Source organism: Bos javanicus, chromosome 10 (genome assembly GCF_032452875.1).
Source record: "Bos javanicus breed banteng chromosome 10, ARS-OSU_banteng_1.0, whole genome shotgun sequence".
NCBI lineage: Eukaryota > Metazoa > Chordata > Mammalia > Artiodactyla > Bovidae > Bos > Bos javanicus.
Window position 1 is genome coordinate 42,663,772 of NC_083877.1, and position 15,046 is coordinate 42,678,817.

Consider the following 15,046-nt stretch of genomic DNA (forward strand, 5'->3'; position numbering starts at 1 on the left):
AAATATGAGTTTTCTGAAGACATAGGGGTAGGGGTAAACCCCAAAGGAGTAAATTAAGATTAACAGTCATTAATTCTTTTATCAAATATTATTAAATTCTATGCTCTGATCTTAGATGGTCTTTATTTCAAAAGTTTACAGTCTCATCTATGTTGAAAAAATATAGAGATAAAGGGATTCCCTCTTTCTCTTGACTCTTGAGTATTTAATGAAAATTTTCTGTCAAATCAGCACAAATTCAGTGAAAAAAGAACCATAAAAATTAATTCTTGAGGAATGAAAACTGATGGGATGAACAAAAGGTAAAGAGGATAATAGTTCCAGCAATTATTATTAGCTAACAGCATTTATTAAGTTTTTAATTCTTCATCCACTTTAGATAAAACCCAATTGTGGTATAAAAGAATCAAGTTCAACCTCCGTAAGTAACTTATCATAACTATTTTGTGTCTATTTCCTCACCAGTAAAGTTGAGGTGATAATACCTGTCCTACCTATCTCAGAGAATTTTTAAGGGTCACACAAAATAGGACAGTACTTTGAAAAACATAAAAATGTTAACTACTTAAGGCAGTGTGTCCAGTAGAAATTATTATCAAATCTTAAACTAAACATGCATCTTTTAAAAAAAGGATAAAAGCCAATTAAAACATCTTACATTTTCATTAATAACCTCAGATATGCAGATGATACCACCCTAATGGCAGAAAGTGAAGAGGAACTAAGAGTCTCTTGATGAAGGTGAGAGAGGAGAGTGAAAAAGCTGGCTTAAAATTCAACATTCAAAAAATGAAGATCATAGCATTCAGTCCCATTACTTCATGACAAATAGATGGAGAAAAAATAGAAACAGTGACAGACTATTTTCTAGGGCTCCAAAATCACTGTGGACAGTGACTCTAGCATGAAATTAAAAGACCTGCTCCTTGGCAAGAAAGTTATGACAAACCTAGACAGCATATTAAAAAGAAAAGACATCCCTTTGCTGACAAAGGTTCATATAATCAAAGCTATGAATTTTCCAGTAGTCGTGTGCAGATGTGAGGGTTGGACCATAAAGAAGGCTGAGCACCAAAAAATTGATGGGTTTGAATTGTGGTGCTGGAGAAGACTCTTGAGAGTCCCTTGGACAGCAAGGAGGTTAAACCAGTCAATCCTAAAAGAAATCAACCCTGCATATTCATTGGAAGGACTGATGCTGAAGCTCCAATACTTTGGCCACCTGATGTAAAGAACCAACTCATGGGAAAAGATTCTGATGCTGGGAAAGATTGAGGGCAGGAGGAAAGGGGACGAGAGAGGATGAGAGGGTTGGATGGCATCACCAACTGGATGGACATGGGTTTGAACACTCTGGGAGATCATGAAGGACAGAGAAGCCTGGTGTGCTGCAGTCCATGGGGTTAAAAAGAATCGGACACAATTTAGGGACTGAACACATACACTTACACACACAATAGTTATTTGGGAGAGGAAGTCAGGAGGTAAGAGAAAAGCTAAGAATTTAAAGTGAAAGACACTCAGACATCCAAGGGAAAATAGATCATATAAGAAAGGAAGGAAAGAAAAAGAAATCTAAACAAACAAACACAGCATCTGTCTAGATAGATTCCTTAGAAAACTACACAGGTTAGAAAAACATGGACAAGACTCTCCTGGATCCCCATCATAATTCATCCCATTCCTACCCGGCAGAGTAGAACTCTGCTGCTCTGCCTTTGTTTATGAGACACTCTGCATAAACTTTTATTCTTAAAAAGTCTCACTATTAAAATTTTATACTACTCTAAAGTACTTACCAAAAGACAGGACAAAATGTATATCTTTCTTTTCTAGACCATACATTTCTTTCACCATCTTCAAATGAATAACTATAAATCTCAAATATTGCACAGTAGAAAGATTTTATTCCAGTGTAATTCCCCTAATTTTGTGTCTAATTTTCATTGCCACTGAACATATTAGTGTAACAACCCATGTACTAAAAAACCCACAACATGATTTTGTCACAGAAATCAGGGCAAAGCTCTGTAAGAAATCATTTGATTAAAGTTGATAACTTTCTTTCAAAAAAAAAAAAAAAAAACTGCCACAATATCCCCAGTGTTCACAGCAGCATTATTTACAATTACCAATATATGGAAGAAACTTAAGTTGTCCCTCAACAGATGAATGGATAAAGAAGTGGTATATATACACAATGGAATACTATGCAGCCATAAAAAGATGAAATTTTGCCATTTGCAGCAACTTGGATGGACTTGGGAGGGCTACGTGAATTAAGTTAGACAGAGAAAGACAAGTACCAACTATATATGGGATCTAAAAAATACAATAAGCTAGTGACTATAACAAAAAATAAGCAGACTCACAGATATAGAGGACAAACTAGTGGTTACCATTGTAGGGGACAGAGGCAGTATAGGGGTGGGGAAGTGGTAGGTAAAAACTATCGAGTGTAAGATTGGCTACCAGGATGTATTGTACAACATGAGGAATATAGCCAATAACTTATACTAACGATAAATGGAGTATAAACTTTAAAACTTGTGAATCACTATGCTGTATACCTACAACTCATTCGGGAATGTGTATCAATTATATTTCAATAAAAAACTGAAACAATTTAAATAAAGCCAAACAATACCACAGTACTATATAAAACCATATTTTTGTTTTACATACTCATTAAGTTTATAAAGTTACTACTTATGATTTTTAAGCTACTATCTGACATTTGGGGGCAGACAGACTTTCAAACCCAAAAAGGTACTTACAGAAGGTTTAAACAGCTTTCTGTCAGAAAGAAAAGCTTCTCGAAACACTTTTATGATCATATTTAGTTCCCGTAGATACTGTCTTTCTTCTGCAATTTCAGTTCTAACAAGGTCATAGTAGTTTAATTCGCCTGAAGAACTAGGTTCATCTTCACAAAGAGAAACCAAGCCTATGTCATCCTGATCAAACATGTCCATCAAAACCTAAGAAATATAAATCAGTAATGAGTAAACTTATCTTACTTACTGTTACAGGACCATTTCAAAGTACTTGGAATTAAAATATTATTAAACAATGAGAGCTATGTGTATTATAGGCCAAATTTATAAAAGAAAACTAAAGAGAAATATGAAAAGCTAAAGTGAGATAATGTTCAAATAAAACTGGATATAGAAAAATAAATATTTATGAAAATAAATCTAATAGTGAAATACATATATACACATATTATGTACACAAATACATGTGTGTCTGTGTGTATATAAATATATATATACATACATGTAAACACAAAATTTACAATAGCAAAAACAGTACACATTTGGAGAACAAATCTGTACAATTGTTCTGAACAAATCAGAACAATCTGAGCCAAAAATCACAGTTCTATCATTTACCTGTGATTATAGACAATATAATATTTTTGAGTATTCCTTCGAAAGTCAGATCCCTTACATGTATGTAACTGATGAAAGAATTCAATGAGGTAAAGGACATAAAATGCATACTATTATGACCAGCAAATAATAGGCATTAAAAATAGTAGTTCTTTATCCTACTGTAAGAATGCTTAGGTGCACTTAAGTGGAGTTTAAAGGAGAAAAATGAAACAAGACACAAAATATAGAAATAGCATGATGCTTTTCTGATGCATATTTACTACATTAACAACTGCTATAGAAAGTTCTTTGTTAAAATCAAGCATCCCACAGATGCTTAAATTGCTATAGTGACAATTTCCCCTTTCAGGAAAGAATAAAGATTGGTACTATGGACTTGAGTCAACCAACACTCAGTAGCTGGATGTATATTAAAGTCAACAGGAAAAAGGTGACCATACTTTTTAGAATTAAAAACATTGATAGTTTAAAAATAAAAGAAAAATTGGACCTACTTAATTATATATGCATGACTAACTGAAAACTACTTTCCTAGAATTTAAGGGAGAAAAAAAAAAGCACATTTCCAAAAAGGAAGCTCCAAAAGTAAAACAATTAAGAGAATGAGCAAATTCTGACAATATGAGATATTCATTCATTCTCAAAAATATCTACTGATCACCAGAAATTGTGCCAGATGTTGGTAAGATATAGCAGTAAGCAAGATAAACATGAATTCTGCTTTCCTGATCTTTTAAATCTAACTCAAAAATATTTCTTAAAGCTGGTCAGTTCTCTCCATTACCCTCCAAGCTTCAAATTAGACTATTAAGGAGCCATATCACCTCTTAGAAGGTCTTGCAATATGACCTCCTTGCCACAGGTTTCTTCCCAACCCCAGTTCCAAAATTATGTTCCTAAAACCAAATTGTGTCACATCCTACATATACATGATACTGGATTTCATTGCTTTCAGTATACAATTCTAATTTCATGAAGATAAAGCCACTTACAATTTAACCCCGGCCTACCTCCCCAGCCTCATCTCCTGTGATACTCTAAAATCCCTCTTCTCTTCATTGCCCTCTCCATGCAACTCGCCCTCCTGCAACTGAACATCATCGCCTCCCATTCTCAGCCACTTAAGACCTTTGAAGACCACTGGGCTGCACAGGGAATTAGCTAATGATTTTAGGCAGACACACAAAAGAATGGAAAGTATGACACAGAACTATCTTCTCTTCCCCCACTAGAGATATTTTTAAAGTAGTCTGTACTTTGTATCTCTAATTTCTTAGTTCTCAAGCTCACCACTCTACTGAAACTCACTAATAATGTCTGAATATCTTTTTGTTTTCTCTAGTTATTAACACAGATAACCAGAACCTCTTAAAACTTTCTCTTCCCTTGGCTTCTCATACACCATTCTGTCAGTGAGGCCTCCTTCTCTACTGCTTACCTTCCCTGCCACCCACTGAAGGGTCCCATTTTTGGAACTGTTTTGGCCACACGACACCCAAAATCCTGAATGTAAATGCTACAGGAGTCAGGCAGATGACACATCATATTAATACAGAAGAGGTGACAGGCAGTGTGGCAAACTAGAAAGTGCATGGACCTAAACAGGAAAGTGTGCTCAATGGTAGCTGTTTTATCAGGCATTTTGATTTTCTTTTTCAAGAGTCTGAAATCTAGATTTTATGTAGAATTTTCATTATTTTTAAATATAAACAGATTGCAAATAATTCAAAATTTTAAAAAATAAACCTGGAGCCCCTATTCACTAGGTGGAGAACCCCTATTCAATAGCAGGCCATCAGTCTGAAACATGTACTATATTTTCTTCTGAATGAGCTCACCTTCTTAGATGATTATCAATCACTAGATAATGACTCCCTAAATATTTATGTCAGAATCTCTCTGGAATCTAGACAAGTGCTATGAAAGGCTGGCTAGGTATCTCTCTGTCTCACAAACCCATACATGTACACTCCACTTGAGAATCACTAATCAAGCATCATCTACTTCATAGCTAGAAAACTTGTCCTTACCCTAGACTTAACACTTCTCAACTTTCACACCAAATCAGTCCCCAAATCCTTTTAACTCCAATTACAAACAGCTCTTAAAACTGGTCAGGTCCTTCTATTCTCCTGTCCTTCACCTTCTCTTACTTCTCTTTCCTTCCAACTCTCACATTTATTCACCTGATAAATCCTTAGTAATTTTCATCACTTAGCTCAAATAAAATTGTCTTTGTATAGCTTTTCCCAACTCTTCCTGAACTCCTCCATTAAAATCTTTCCCTGGCTTCAGTCCTCCATAAGCATCCCCTCTCTTTTCTATATAAGCACCTAACTTATACTGACGTATCTACAGATAAGAGCTGTAATTTCATCTTAAAATCCACAGCATTTGATGCACAGTAAATGCACAAAAGATACCTGCTTAAAGAGCATACATATATTGTATGTTTGCAAATTAAGAAGCACAAGCTGGAATCAAGATTGCCAGGAGAAATATCAATAACCTCAGATATTCAGATGACACCACCGTTATGGCAGAAAGTGAAGAGGAACTAAAAAGCCTCTTGATGAAAGTCAAAGAGGAGAGTGAAAAAGCTGGCTTAAAGCTCAACATTCAGAAAACGAGGATCATGGCATCTGGTCCCATCGCTTCATGGGAAATTGATGGGGAAACAGTGGAAAGAGTGTCAGACTTTATTTTGGGGGGCTCCAAAATCACTGCAGATAGTGATTGCAGCCACGAAATAAAAAGACATTTACTCCTTGAAGGAAAGTTATGACCAACCTAGAGAGCATATTCAGAAGCAGAGATTTTAGTTTGCCAACAAAGGTCTGTCTAGTCAAGGCTATGGTTTTTCCAGTGGTCATGTATGGATGTGAGAGTTGGACTGTGAAGAAAGCTGAGCGTCAAAGAATTGATGCTTTTCAACTGTGGTGTTGGAGAAGACTCTTGAGAGTCCCTTGGACTGCAAGGAGATCCAACCAGTCCATCCTAAAGGAGATCAGTCCTGGGTGTTCATTGGAAGGACTGATGCTAAAGCTGAAACTCCAATACTTTGTGAGTTGGAGCTGAAACTCCAATACTTTCCACCTCATGAAAAGAGATGACTCATTGGAAAAGACCCTGATGCTGGGAGGGATTGGGGACAGGAGGAGAAGGGGACGACAGAGGATGAGATGGCTGGATGGCATCACTGACACGATGGATGTGAGTTTGAGTAAACTCTGGAAGTTGGAGATAGAGAGGGAGGCCTGGCGTGCTGCGATTCATGGGGTCGCAAAGAGTCGGACACAACTAAGCGACTGAACTGAACTGAAATTGCTAAGACTTGTAATGACTTGCAATAGCCTTCCCAGGTGCCTCAGGAGTGAAGAATCCACCTGCTAATGGAGGAACCACATTGGAGACAGGGGTTTGATCCTTGGATAGGGAAGATATCTTGGGGGAGGAAATGGCAACCCACTCCAGTATTCCTGCTGGGATAATCCCATGGACAGAGGAGCCTGGTGGGCTATAGTCCATGGGACTGTAAAGAGTCAGACACAATTGAGTGACTGAGCAGACACAAGACTTGTAATGAATGGCTAAAGACTGAGTTCAGGATCAGAATAAATGTTAGGACAACAAAAGCAGTTCTTGGTCATGTTCACAAGAATAGTAAAGGAGAATCAGTTCTTGAAACAGAATAATATTACAACAAAAGAAAAAATACAGAAGAACTCAACTCCTATGACATCTGGGTCCACAGAAATAATCTTCAGAACAGCTCTGTGCTCTTACTCTCTCTTGCCTTGAATCAGTTCAGTTCAGTTGCTCAGTCGTGTCCGACTCTTTGTGACCCCATGAATCACAGCACGTCAGGCCTCCCTGTCCATCACCAACTCCCAGAGTTCACTCAAACCCGTGTCCAACGAGTCAGTGATGGCATTCAGTCATCTCATCCTCTGTCGTCCCCTTCTCCTCCTGCCCCCAATCCCTCCCAGCATCAGAGTCTTTTCCAATGAGTCAACTCTTCACATGAGATGGCCAAAGTATTGGAGTTTCAGCTTCAGCATCAGTCCTTCCAATGAACACCCAGGACTGATCGATCTCCTTTAGGATGGACTGGTTGGATCTCCTTGCAGTCCAAGGGACTCTCAAGAGTCTTCTCCAACACCACAGATCAAAAGCATCAATTCTTTGGCATTCAGCTTTCTTCACAGTCCAACTCTCACATCCATACATGACCACAGGAAAAACCATAGCCTTGACTAGACGGACCTTTGTTGGCAAACGAAAATCTCTGCTTTTGAATATGCTCTCTAGGTTGGTCATAACCTTCCTTCCAAGGAGTAAATGTCTTTTAATTTCATGGCTGCAATCACCATCTGCAGTGATTTTGGAGCCCCTCATAATAAAGTCTGACACTGTTTCCACTGTTTCCCCATCGATTTCCCATGAAGTGATGGGACCAGATGCCATGATCTTCATTTTCTGAATGTTGAGCTTTAAGCCAGCTTTTTCACTCTCCTCTTTGACTTTCATCAAGAGGCTTTTTAGTTCCTCTTCACTTTCTGCCATAAGGGTGGTGTCATCTGCATATCAGAGGTTACTGATATTTCTCCTGGCAATCTTGATTCCAGCTCGTGCTTCTTCCAGCCCAGGGTTTCTCATGATGTACTCTGCATATAAGTTAAATAAGCAGGGTGACAATATACAGCCTTGATGTACTCCTTTTCTTTTTGGAACCAGTCTGTTGCTTCCTGACCTGCATATAGGTTTCTCAAGAGGCAGGTCAGGTGGTCTGGTATTCTCATCTCTTTCAGAATTTTCCACAGTTTATTGTGATTCACACAGTCAAAGGCTTTGCCTTGCTTAAACATCAAATTTCCTCTTAAGCATATATTTTCTATTTTTCCAATCTGAATATTATTTTCCTTAATAGTGAAAATATATGAAGGGTTGAGCTTTAAAATTCCTTCCTATGATCATATACCTATTCTCAGGAATCTCTGATGGGCCAGAATACATCATATAGTCAAATGCTGCTTTTTTAAGTGCAGAAAAAAACTTGATTCTCGAGTTCTCTGTCAAATTATATGACCTTGTCTGGGAAAATTAGAGACCTCTAGAAAGCACTTTGAACAGTTTATTAAACAGATGGCTTATAAGTTCCTGAAACAGTGCTCACAGGAAATCAGTTTAGATTTACTAAGATCACACTAGTCTCATTACTCCATTCACATGACTAGTCCCACAAATAAAGTCATTTGGATCTTTGCTATACATATGACAGTCTCTTGTGACAAATTTGGAATCACAGGAGGAAAGGATGGGCAAACTAGCCCACAGTCCACAATGAGCCTACTGCCTTTTGTATAAATAAAGTTTTACTAGAGCACAGCCTAAACTCATTGTTTTACGGCTGCTTTCTTGCCACAAAAGCAAAGATGAGTGGTTCCAAGAAAGGCAAATATATATATATATATATATAGCCCACAAAACCTAAAATATTCATCCATCTATCTGGTCCTTTACAGATAAAGCCTGCTGATACCCGAATTAGACAAAGAGGTGAAATGGCAGCTAACTAAAAGCCCGTAGTGAAAAAAAGTGGTAATTTATTAATCTAGAAGGATGCCTCTAATAACATTATATGAGGAATATTACCTATTATACTTTTTATAATATTTTTAATAAATAATTCAAACTGAAACAAAGTTTCTTAGACTGGCATATATTATAAAAAGCTAGCAGGATATCTACAATGATGAATAACAAAATCAGATTTTTATAATATCTTGATATGCTGGACATAGTCTCAATAACAGTATTAAGTTTTAGAGAGATAAATTTGAATTCAAACTTGGATGAAAAAAAATATACCAACAGCACACATTGTAAGAAATCAAAGATATAACATACTAGTACCTCACGTGAAAAGTCCTAGGGAGTTGAGATATATAACATACTAGCATCTCCTGTGAAAAAGTTGAGACATCTGTAAACTCATTAAGTAAAGAGAACAACATGTGTGCTCCAAAAAGTTAACAGTAAAATAATAAAAGAACATCATATCGAATAAAGGAAGTAGGCATTTCATTGCACTTTGTGTGGTCAGAACAAATCTAGTCTGTTGTCTTTATTTTTGAAATCACAGTCTAAGAGCAATTCAAAGAAAATCTGAAAATCATGTCAAAAAGATTGGTTTGCAAAGTCTCAAAAGGTGAAAATTTAGTACATGGAAAAATGCTTTAATAACGGAATGACTTATTCTGAAAAACAGTTTCATCGAATTAGGGAATCAAAGTTAATAGGAAAGTCAGATGAAAACTGACTTTTTATATATAGGATGAGTAAATAATAAGGTCCTACTGCATAGTAGAAACTATATATCTAAGAAACTATATTTAATATCCTATGATAAACTGTAATAGAAAGGAGTATGAAAAAAAGTATATATATATATAACTAAGTCACTTTGCTGCACAATAGAAATTAAACACAACATTGTAAATCAATTATATTTCAGTAAAAAAATTTTTAATGCATGCCATACTTGATATTTATAGTTCTACTACAGGTTTGTACCCTAAAAATGCACTGAATTTTAATAAATTCTCTTTTGGATAATTCCATCCAAAAATTTTTTTAAAAAGCATGATGTGTTTAAAATTGTACATATTGAATTATCAAGTATATTCTTGCTAATAAAAAACAGCTAGTCTGGAAAAAAGTTAATAGGAAAGTTAATTTTAACTCTCTATGAGGAAGACATTTCACCTAACTAGAATTCTATAAAAATGAATAGACAGTTTTATGAGCAATAAGCTCCCCAGTGCTCAAACAGACGCTATGTGACTACCACCTGTCAGTTTGCATATAGATCTGGTCTCTTGTAATTCTGAGACTGTGTAATTGTCTAAGAATTTAACTACTTTTGCTTTTTAAAAGAGTCAGAGAAAAGTTAACTGACTCAGATATAGAATAAGTCTCCCCTTCCCACAGTCTCTCAATAATCCCACGCAAAGCCACTATTCAGGGCAGGGAGAGTGGAGGAATGGGGCAAATAAAGGAGGAATCCCTGCATGAGGGTGTGGGGAAAAGCTGCAGCGCCCCATCTCAGTGTGCTAGTTCCTGAGAGGAGTAGGGAGGGTGTTTACAGGAGTGTAGGGTTGGGGCACAAGATGTTAGCGATCAATCAGAGTATAGAGACTATCCATAGAATAGCGCAGCTTGATGCAGGGTGCTGGAGCCCTAGTGGGTAAGGAGGGTATTGGCACGGGAAGTTGGTCCAGCAGCAGTGGATCAGGATGGGACTGTCAGAATCTGAGGAGGGTTAGGACAAAGTATACAAAGGAGGAGAAGGGTTTCTATGCCAAAATAGGGTGTCTACACCAGAGTGGGGAGATAGGCCTGCTGGGAGACTGGTCACATACAGAAGTGTTGATCAAACAAATAAATATATTAAGAAAAACAGGAGCCAAGTTTCTATCAGATAACAGAATTACAAATGTAAAAATGGGGAGGCGAAAATGAAGTCTGTGGCAATGAACCTGGATTGAAGAGAACTCATCTAAAGATACATAAGATATAAATACAGATGTATATGTATGTGTTATTATTGTTGTCTCAGTCACTAAGTTTTGTCTGACACTTTTGTGACCCCATGGACTGTAGTCTGCCAGGCTCCTCTGTCCACGGGATTTCTCAGGCAAGAATACTGGAGCGGGTTGCCATTTCCTTCTCCACGGGATCTACCCAACCCAGGGATTAAACCCACATCTCCTGCTTTGGCAGGCAGATTCTTTACCACTGAGCCACCAGGGAAGCCCATGTATGTATGTATACAAACACACACACACACATATTCCCTAATTTTGACCTTAGAGAGATCGGAGGAGTAACATTCCAATATCAATGAGCTCATCAAGCACCAAGATCATGGTTTCTAAATACCATTCTCCACTAAAAGGAACCAGGGATTTTTAGAAAACAACTAATTCCAGGCTTGAGTAGCCAGGTAAAGAACAAGTTGAACCTGGAGCATCTTATGTCAAAAGAGAGACAGGGACAGAGAAGCAAACTGAAGGGGCTCCCACTGGTCAACTTGAGACAATCTGAATATCAAAATAACTAATAAAGTAACAAGTTATGTTTCACTAAATAAAATAAGAATCAATGAGTCCATATTAAAATAAATTGTAGCTCAGTTGGTAAAGATTCTGCCTGCAATGCAGGAGACCTGGGTTCAATCCCTGGTTCAGGAAGATCCTCTGGAAAAGGAAATGGCAACCCACTCCAGTATTCTTGTCTGGAGAATCCCATGGACAGAGGAGCTCGGGAGGCTACAGTCCATTGGGTAGCAAGAGTTGGACACGACTTAGCGACTAAACCACCACAAAGTGTGATGAGGATCAAGATATTTACATAGCCTTAAGATACTCCACAAAATATTCATTAATACCAAAGGGTAAGGAGTCCTTTAAAGTAGAGAAATCTAGGAGACAAACCCTTAATCAAGGGATTGAAGTGACCATCACCAAAAATGGGACACATCAAAACTGCTGTCGTGTGACAAAGTACAATGAGAAGAACTTCTATGGCATTTCTGCCACAGCTCCATACATAACCTGAAACTTATCAAGAGCAAATGTCAGAAAAAACTGAAGAGCATTTTAAACATTAATAAGCATGTCAAGGTCATAAAATGTCAAGGTCATAAAAGTTAAAGGAAGAATGAACTGTTCCAGAGTGAACAAGGAGAAGAAAAAGATACATGACAACTAAACACAACACATGATTCTGAACAGGATCATTCTGCTTAAAAGACGTCACTGGGACAACTGGCAAAACCTGAACAGGGTCTGAGGATTACATAATATAGTGTATCAGCATTCATTTCCTGGATTTTGACTGTCACAGTGTGATTATACAGGAAAATGTTTTTCTTCATATGATACACTAAACTATGTCAATAACCTACTCTCAAGTGTAGGGTACAAGGGGGTATCTTTTTTTGTACATGCAACTTTTCTAAAAGTGAGCTAGAAACTAAGTTAGAAAAAACATATAATCATTGTTTTTCATTTTTTGAGAAGTCAAACAGAAATAACAAGGAATTTCTACAATAAAATTTAAGTGAAAAATCAGTTTTGAGACTATGGCGTAGTACAATGGCTCTCAATTGTTAACCGTACATCAGAATCACTTGTGAGCCTAAAGGCCAACCCCAGGCCAAGTAAATAAGACCCTCTAGAGGCAAGATGCAGACGTCAGTATTCTTTTAAATACTGGTAATAAATAATAAATACTGGTAACTCTGATGTGCAAGGTGAAGAACCAGGGGCCTAGGCCAGGCCCTGGGGTAACTCACACCTAGAGGTCTAGCTTAGGCACCTTCTCTATGAAGTGCTTCTGGTCTCCCCTATCCAGAGTTAATCACTTTCTTCACTGCACCTTTGATTCATTTGTATAATAATAGTTTTAATTATCTTGTACTGCGATTATTTGTTTATAATACATTTATTACCCACTAAAATAAATTCCTTCTAACACAGGGACTGCTGATATGCTCAGTGTTGTACATTGCTCAGGGCAGTATCTGACACATAACAAGCATTCAGAAATGTTGATTTCAAAAGAAAAAAAAAAGGAGGAAAGTAGAAAGGGAAGAAAAGGAGGAGAGAGGAAAATAAAAGACTCAATTTCTTTCCTCAGTAGCTTACAGACAGGAAGAATGAAGTAACAAAAAAAACGATCCGAAGAAAGTAACTCTGGCATTGTAAAATCTTCTCTTTCCTTATGCCCCACTGAATTATGCTGCAAAATCGAAGTATGTTTTTCAAAATTACTTCTTAAAAGTATCTGAATATTCTGGATTTATTATCTTTCTAAAAATACAAAACTCAAACTACTTTTTTAAAACTTGTTTGAGGTTTTGGATGTTTTTTCTCTGCATGTAAAGAAGTTTTGATGGAAAAAAAGAGATTCTCATCCCACCACATGCTGAAAAATCTGAAAATATCATTGTTATTAGTCTATAAGGCCACCATTTTTCTGTCTTGCAACACTAGGAATTATAAAAATCACTAATATAACCATGTATTAAAAAACAGAGATAGAAGTGACATAATCACTAGCATTCTAGCTAAATTTAAATACTTTTTAACACTTACCTTATCTGCACACATTGACACTTTAATGTCTTGTTGAGATATTTCATAATGTCGGATATTAAAAACATAATTACCAGCCAATTTCAAAATATCAGCTGAGATATACTCCAGCACAGCCACAATATACAGGGATACATGGTAGTCCACTTTGTACCCTAAAACTTCCTGTGGAAAAAATAAACAATTTAATTCCCAAAAATGGCAGCACTGTCAAGTAGCAGGTAAAACGCACTTAAAATTTTTATTTAACATTCTTGCTTATAAACAACTTTCCAGAAACCAAATGTCTAAACTCAAAGGTACCACAGGATGTAAAATGAGCTGTTGGCTCAGTATCGGGGTTTTGGTTTTGATTTTTTAAATCTAACAAATCTGTCTTTAGTATCAAACAAGAAGCGATAGTTGATTCTAAGACAGAAATCTTAGACTGGACTTCACTGAAAACCTCTTGCTATATTATCCAAAACCCATCTGACAAATATTTGCATTTTTTAATTAATATTCCCAAATTACAACGGTTTCTAGTGAGGGGATGACATATATGTGGGGGGTTCTAAAACTGCTACCAAGGGGTATTCAAATCCAGGTACACCAGCTACTCTCTACAGACTAAATAATATATCCTACCCAACACCCAACTTTACCAATGTATATAAAAATATCTATAACAAATACAAATGAATTTAAAAAGAGTTCTGAACTCACAGTAGCTTTTGCATTATACACAACAAAAAGCTGAAAGTTAATCAGCGTAGCAGTCATCAGAAGATGCCAAAAAGATGCATTATTTCTTATCATTAACTTTTAATACTATTTGAAAAGCAACTGATTTTATCAGAGTATATTTCTTTTTGCTTTTTGCATATATTAAGGAACATATATATGTATGTGTGTGTGTGTATGTGTATATACAAGTATATACATATTCAACTGCACATACACAGTCACATAGACCACACATATAAATACATAAATATATTTATAGACCATGTATATAGATACATAAATACTATATAAAGGACTATTTGTTAAAAACTTCTCTCAACAGTTTTTTGTGTGTCTTGTTATTGTATGTTTGCTTGTTTGCTTTTACCTTCAATGAAGGATGGATTTTGTCCACAGGCAGTAAGAGAGGATTTCTTCTTTTTCGTTTCTCTATGGCAGACTGTGCATCAGCAATAGCCCATTTATCAATTGGATGAGGAAAGGTCTTTTGAACTCGTTCCTGTTCAGATCACAGCAGAACTATCATTAACAGAAGTGCTCATAAACGGAAAGTTCATACAAAATTAACTTCATCATCATCCTCATGCCAACAGTTAATAGTAACATAACCTGTTCTGATTTCTGCAATAAATTAATGTTTTTTGTTTAAAAAAAATTCAAAGCACTATCAAGATTTTTCCACATAATTCCCACAGGTAAATAAAAAGGTGAAGTTTAAACAGAAAGCTTTAAGTGTAAGCATAACTAAGATAAAATTGG

General features: G+C 36.4%; 1 protein-coding gene across 1 annotated transcript in view; it reads right to left on the bottom strand.

The window, feature by feature from the left end:
- Window positions 1-15,046, bottom strand: part of SOS2 (SOS Ras/Rho guanine nucleotide exchange factor 2) — a 105,383-nt gene that overhangs the window by 62,067 nt on the left and 28,270 nt on the right. The window contains exons 3-5 of the mRNA XM_061429776.1: window positions 14,655-14,786; window positions 13,562-13,726; window positions 2,778-2,981 (exon numbers count right to left, since the gene is read on the bottom strand). Of these exons, the coding sequence (XP_061285760.1) occupies window positions 2,778-2,981; window positions 13,562-13,726; window positions 14,655-14,786 (501 nt within the window). The remainder of the gene's footprint in view (window positions 1-2,777; window positions 2,982-13,561; window positions 13,727-14,654; window positions 14,787-15,046) is intronic.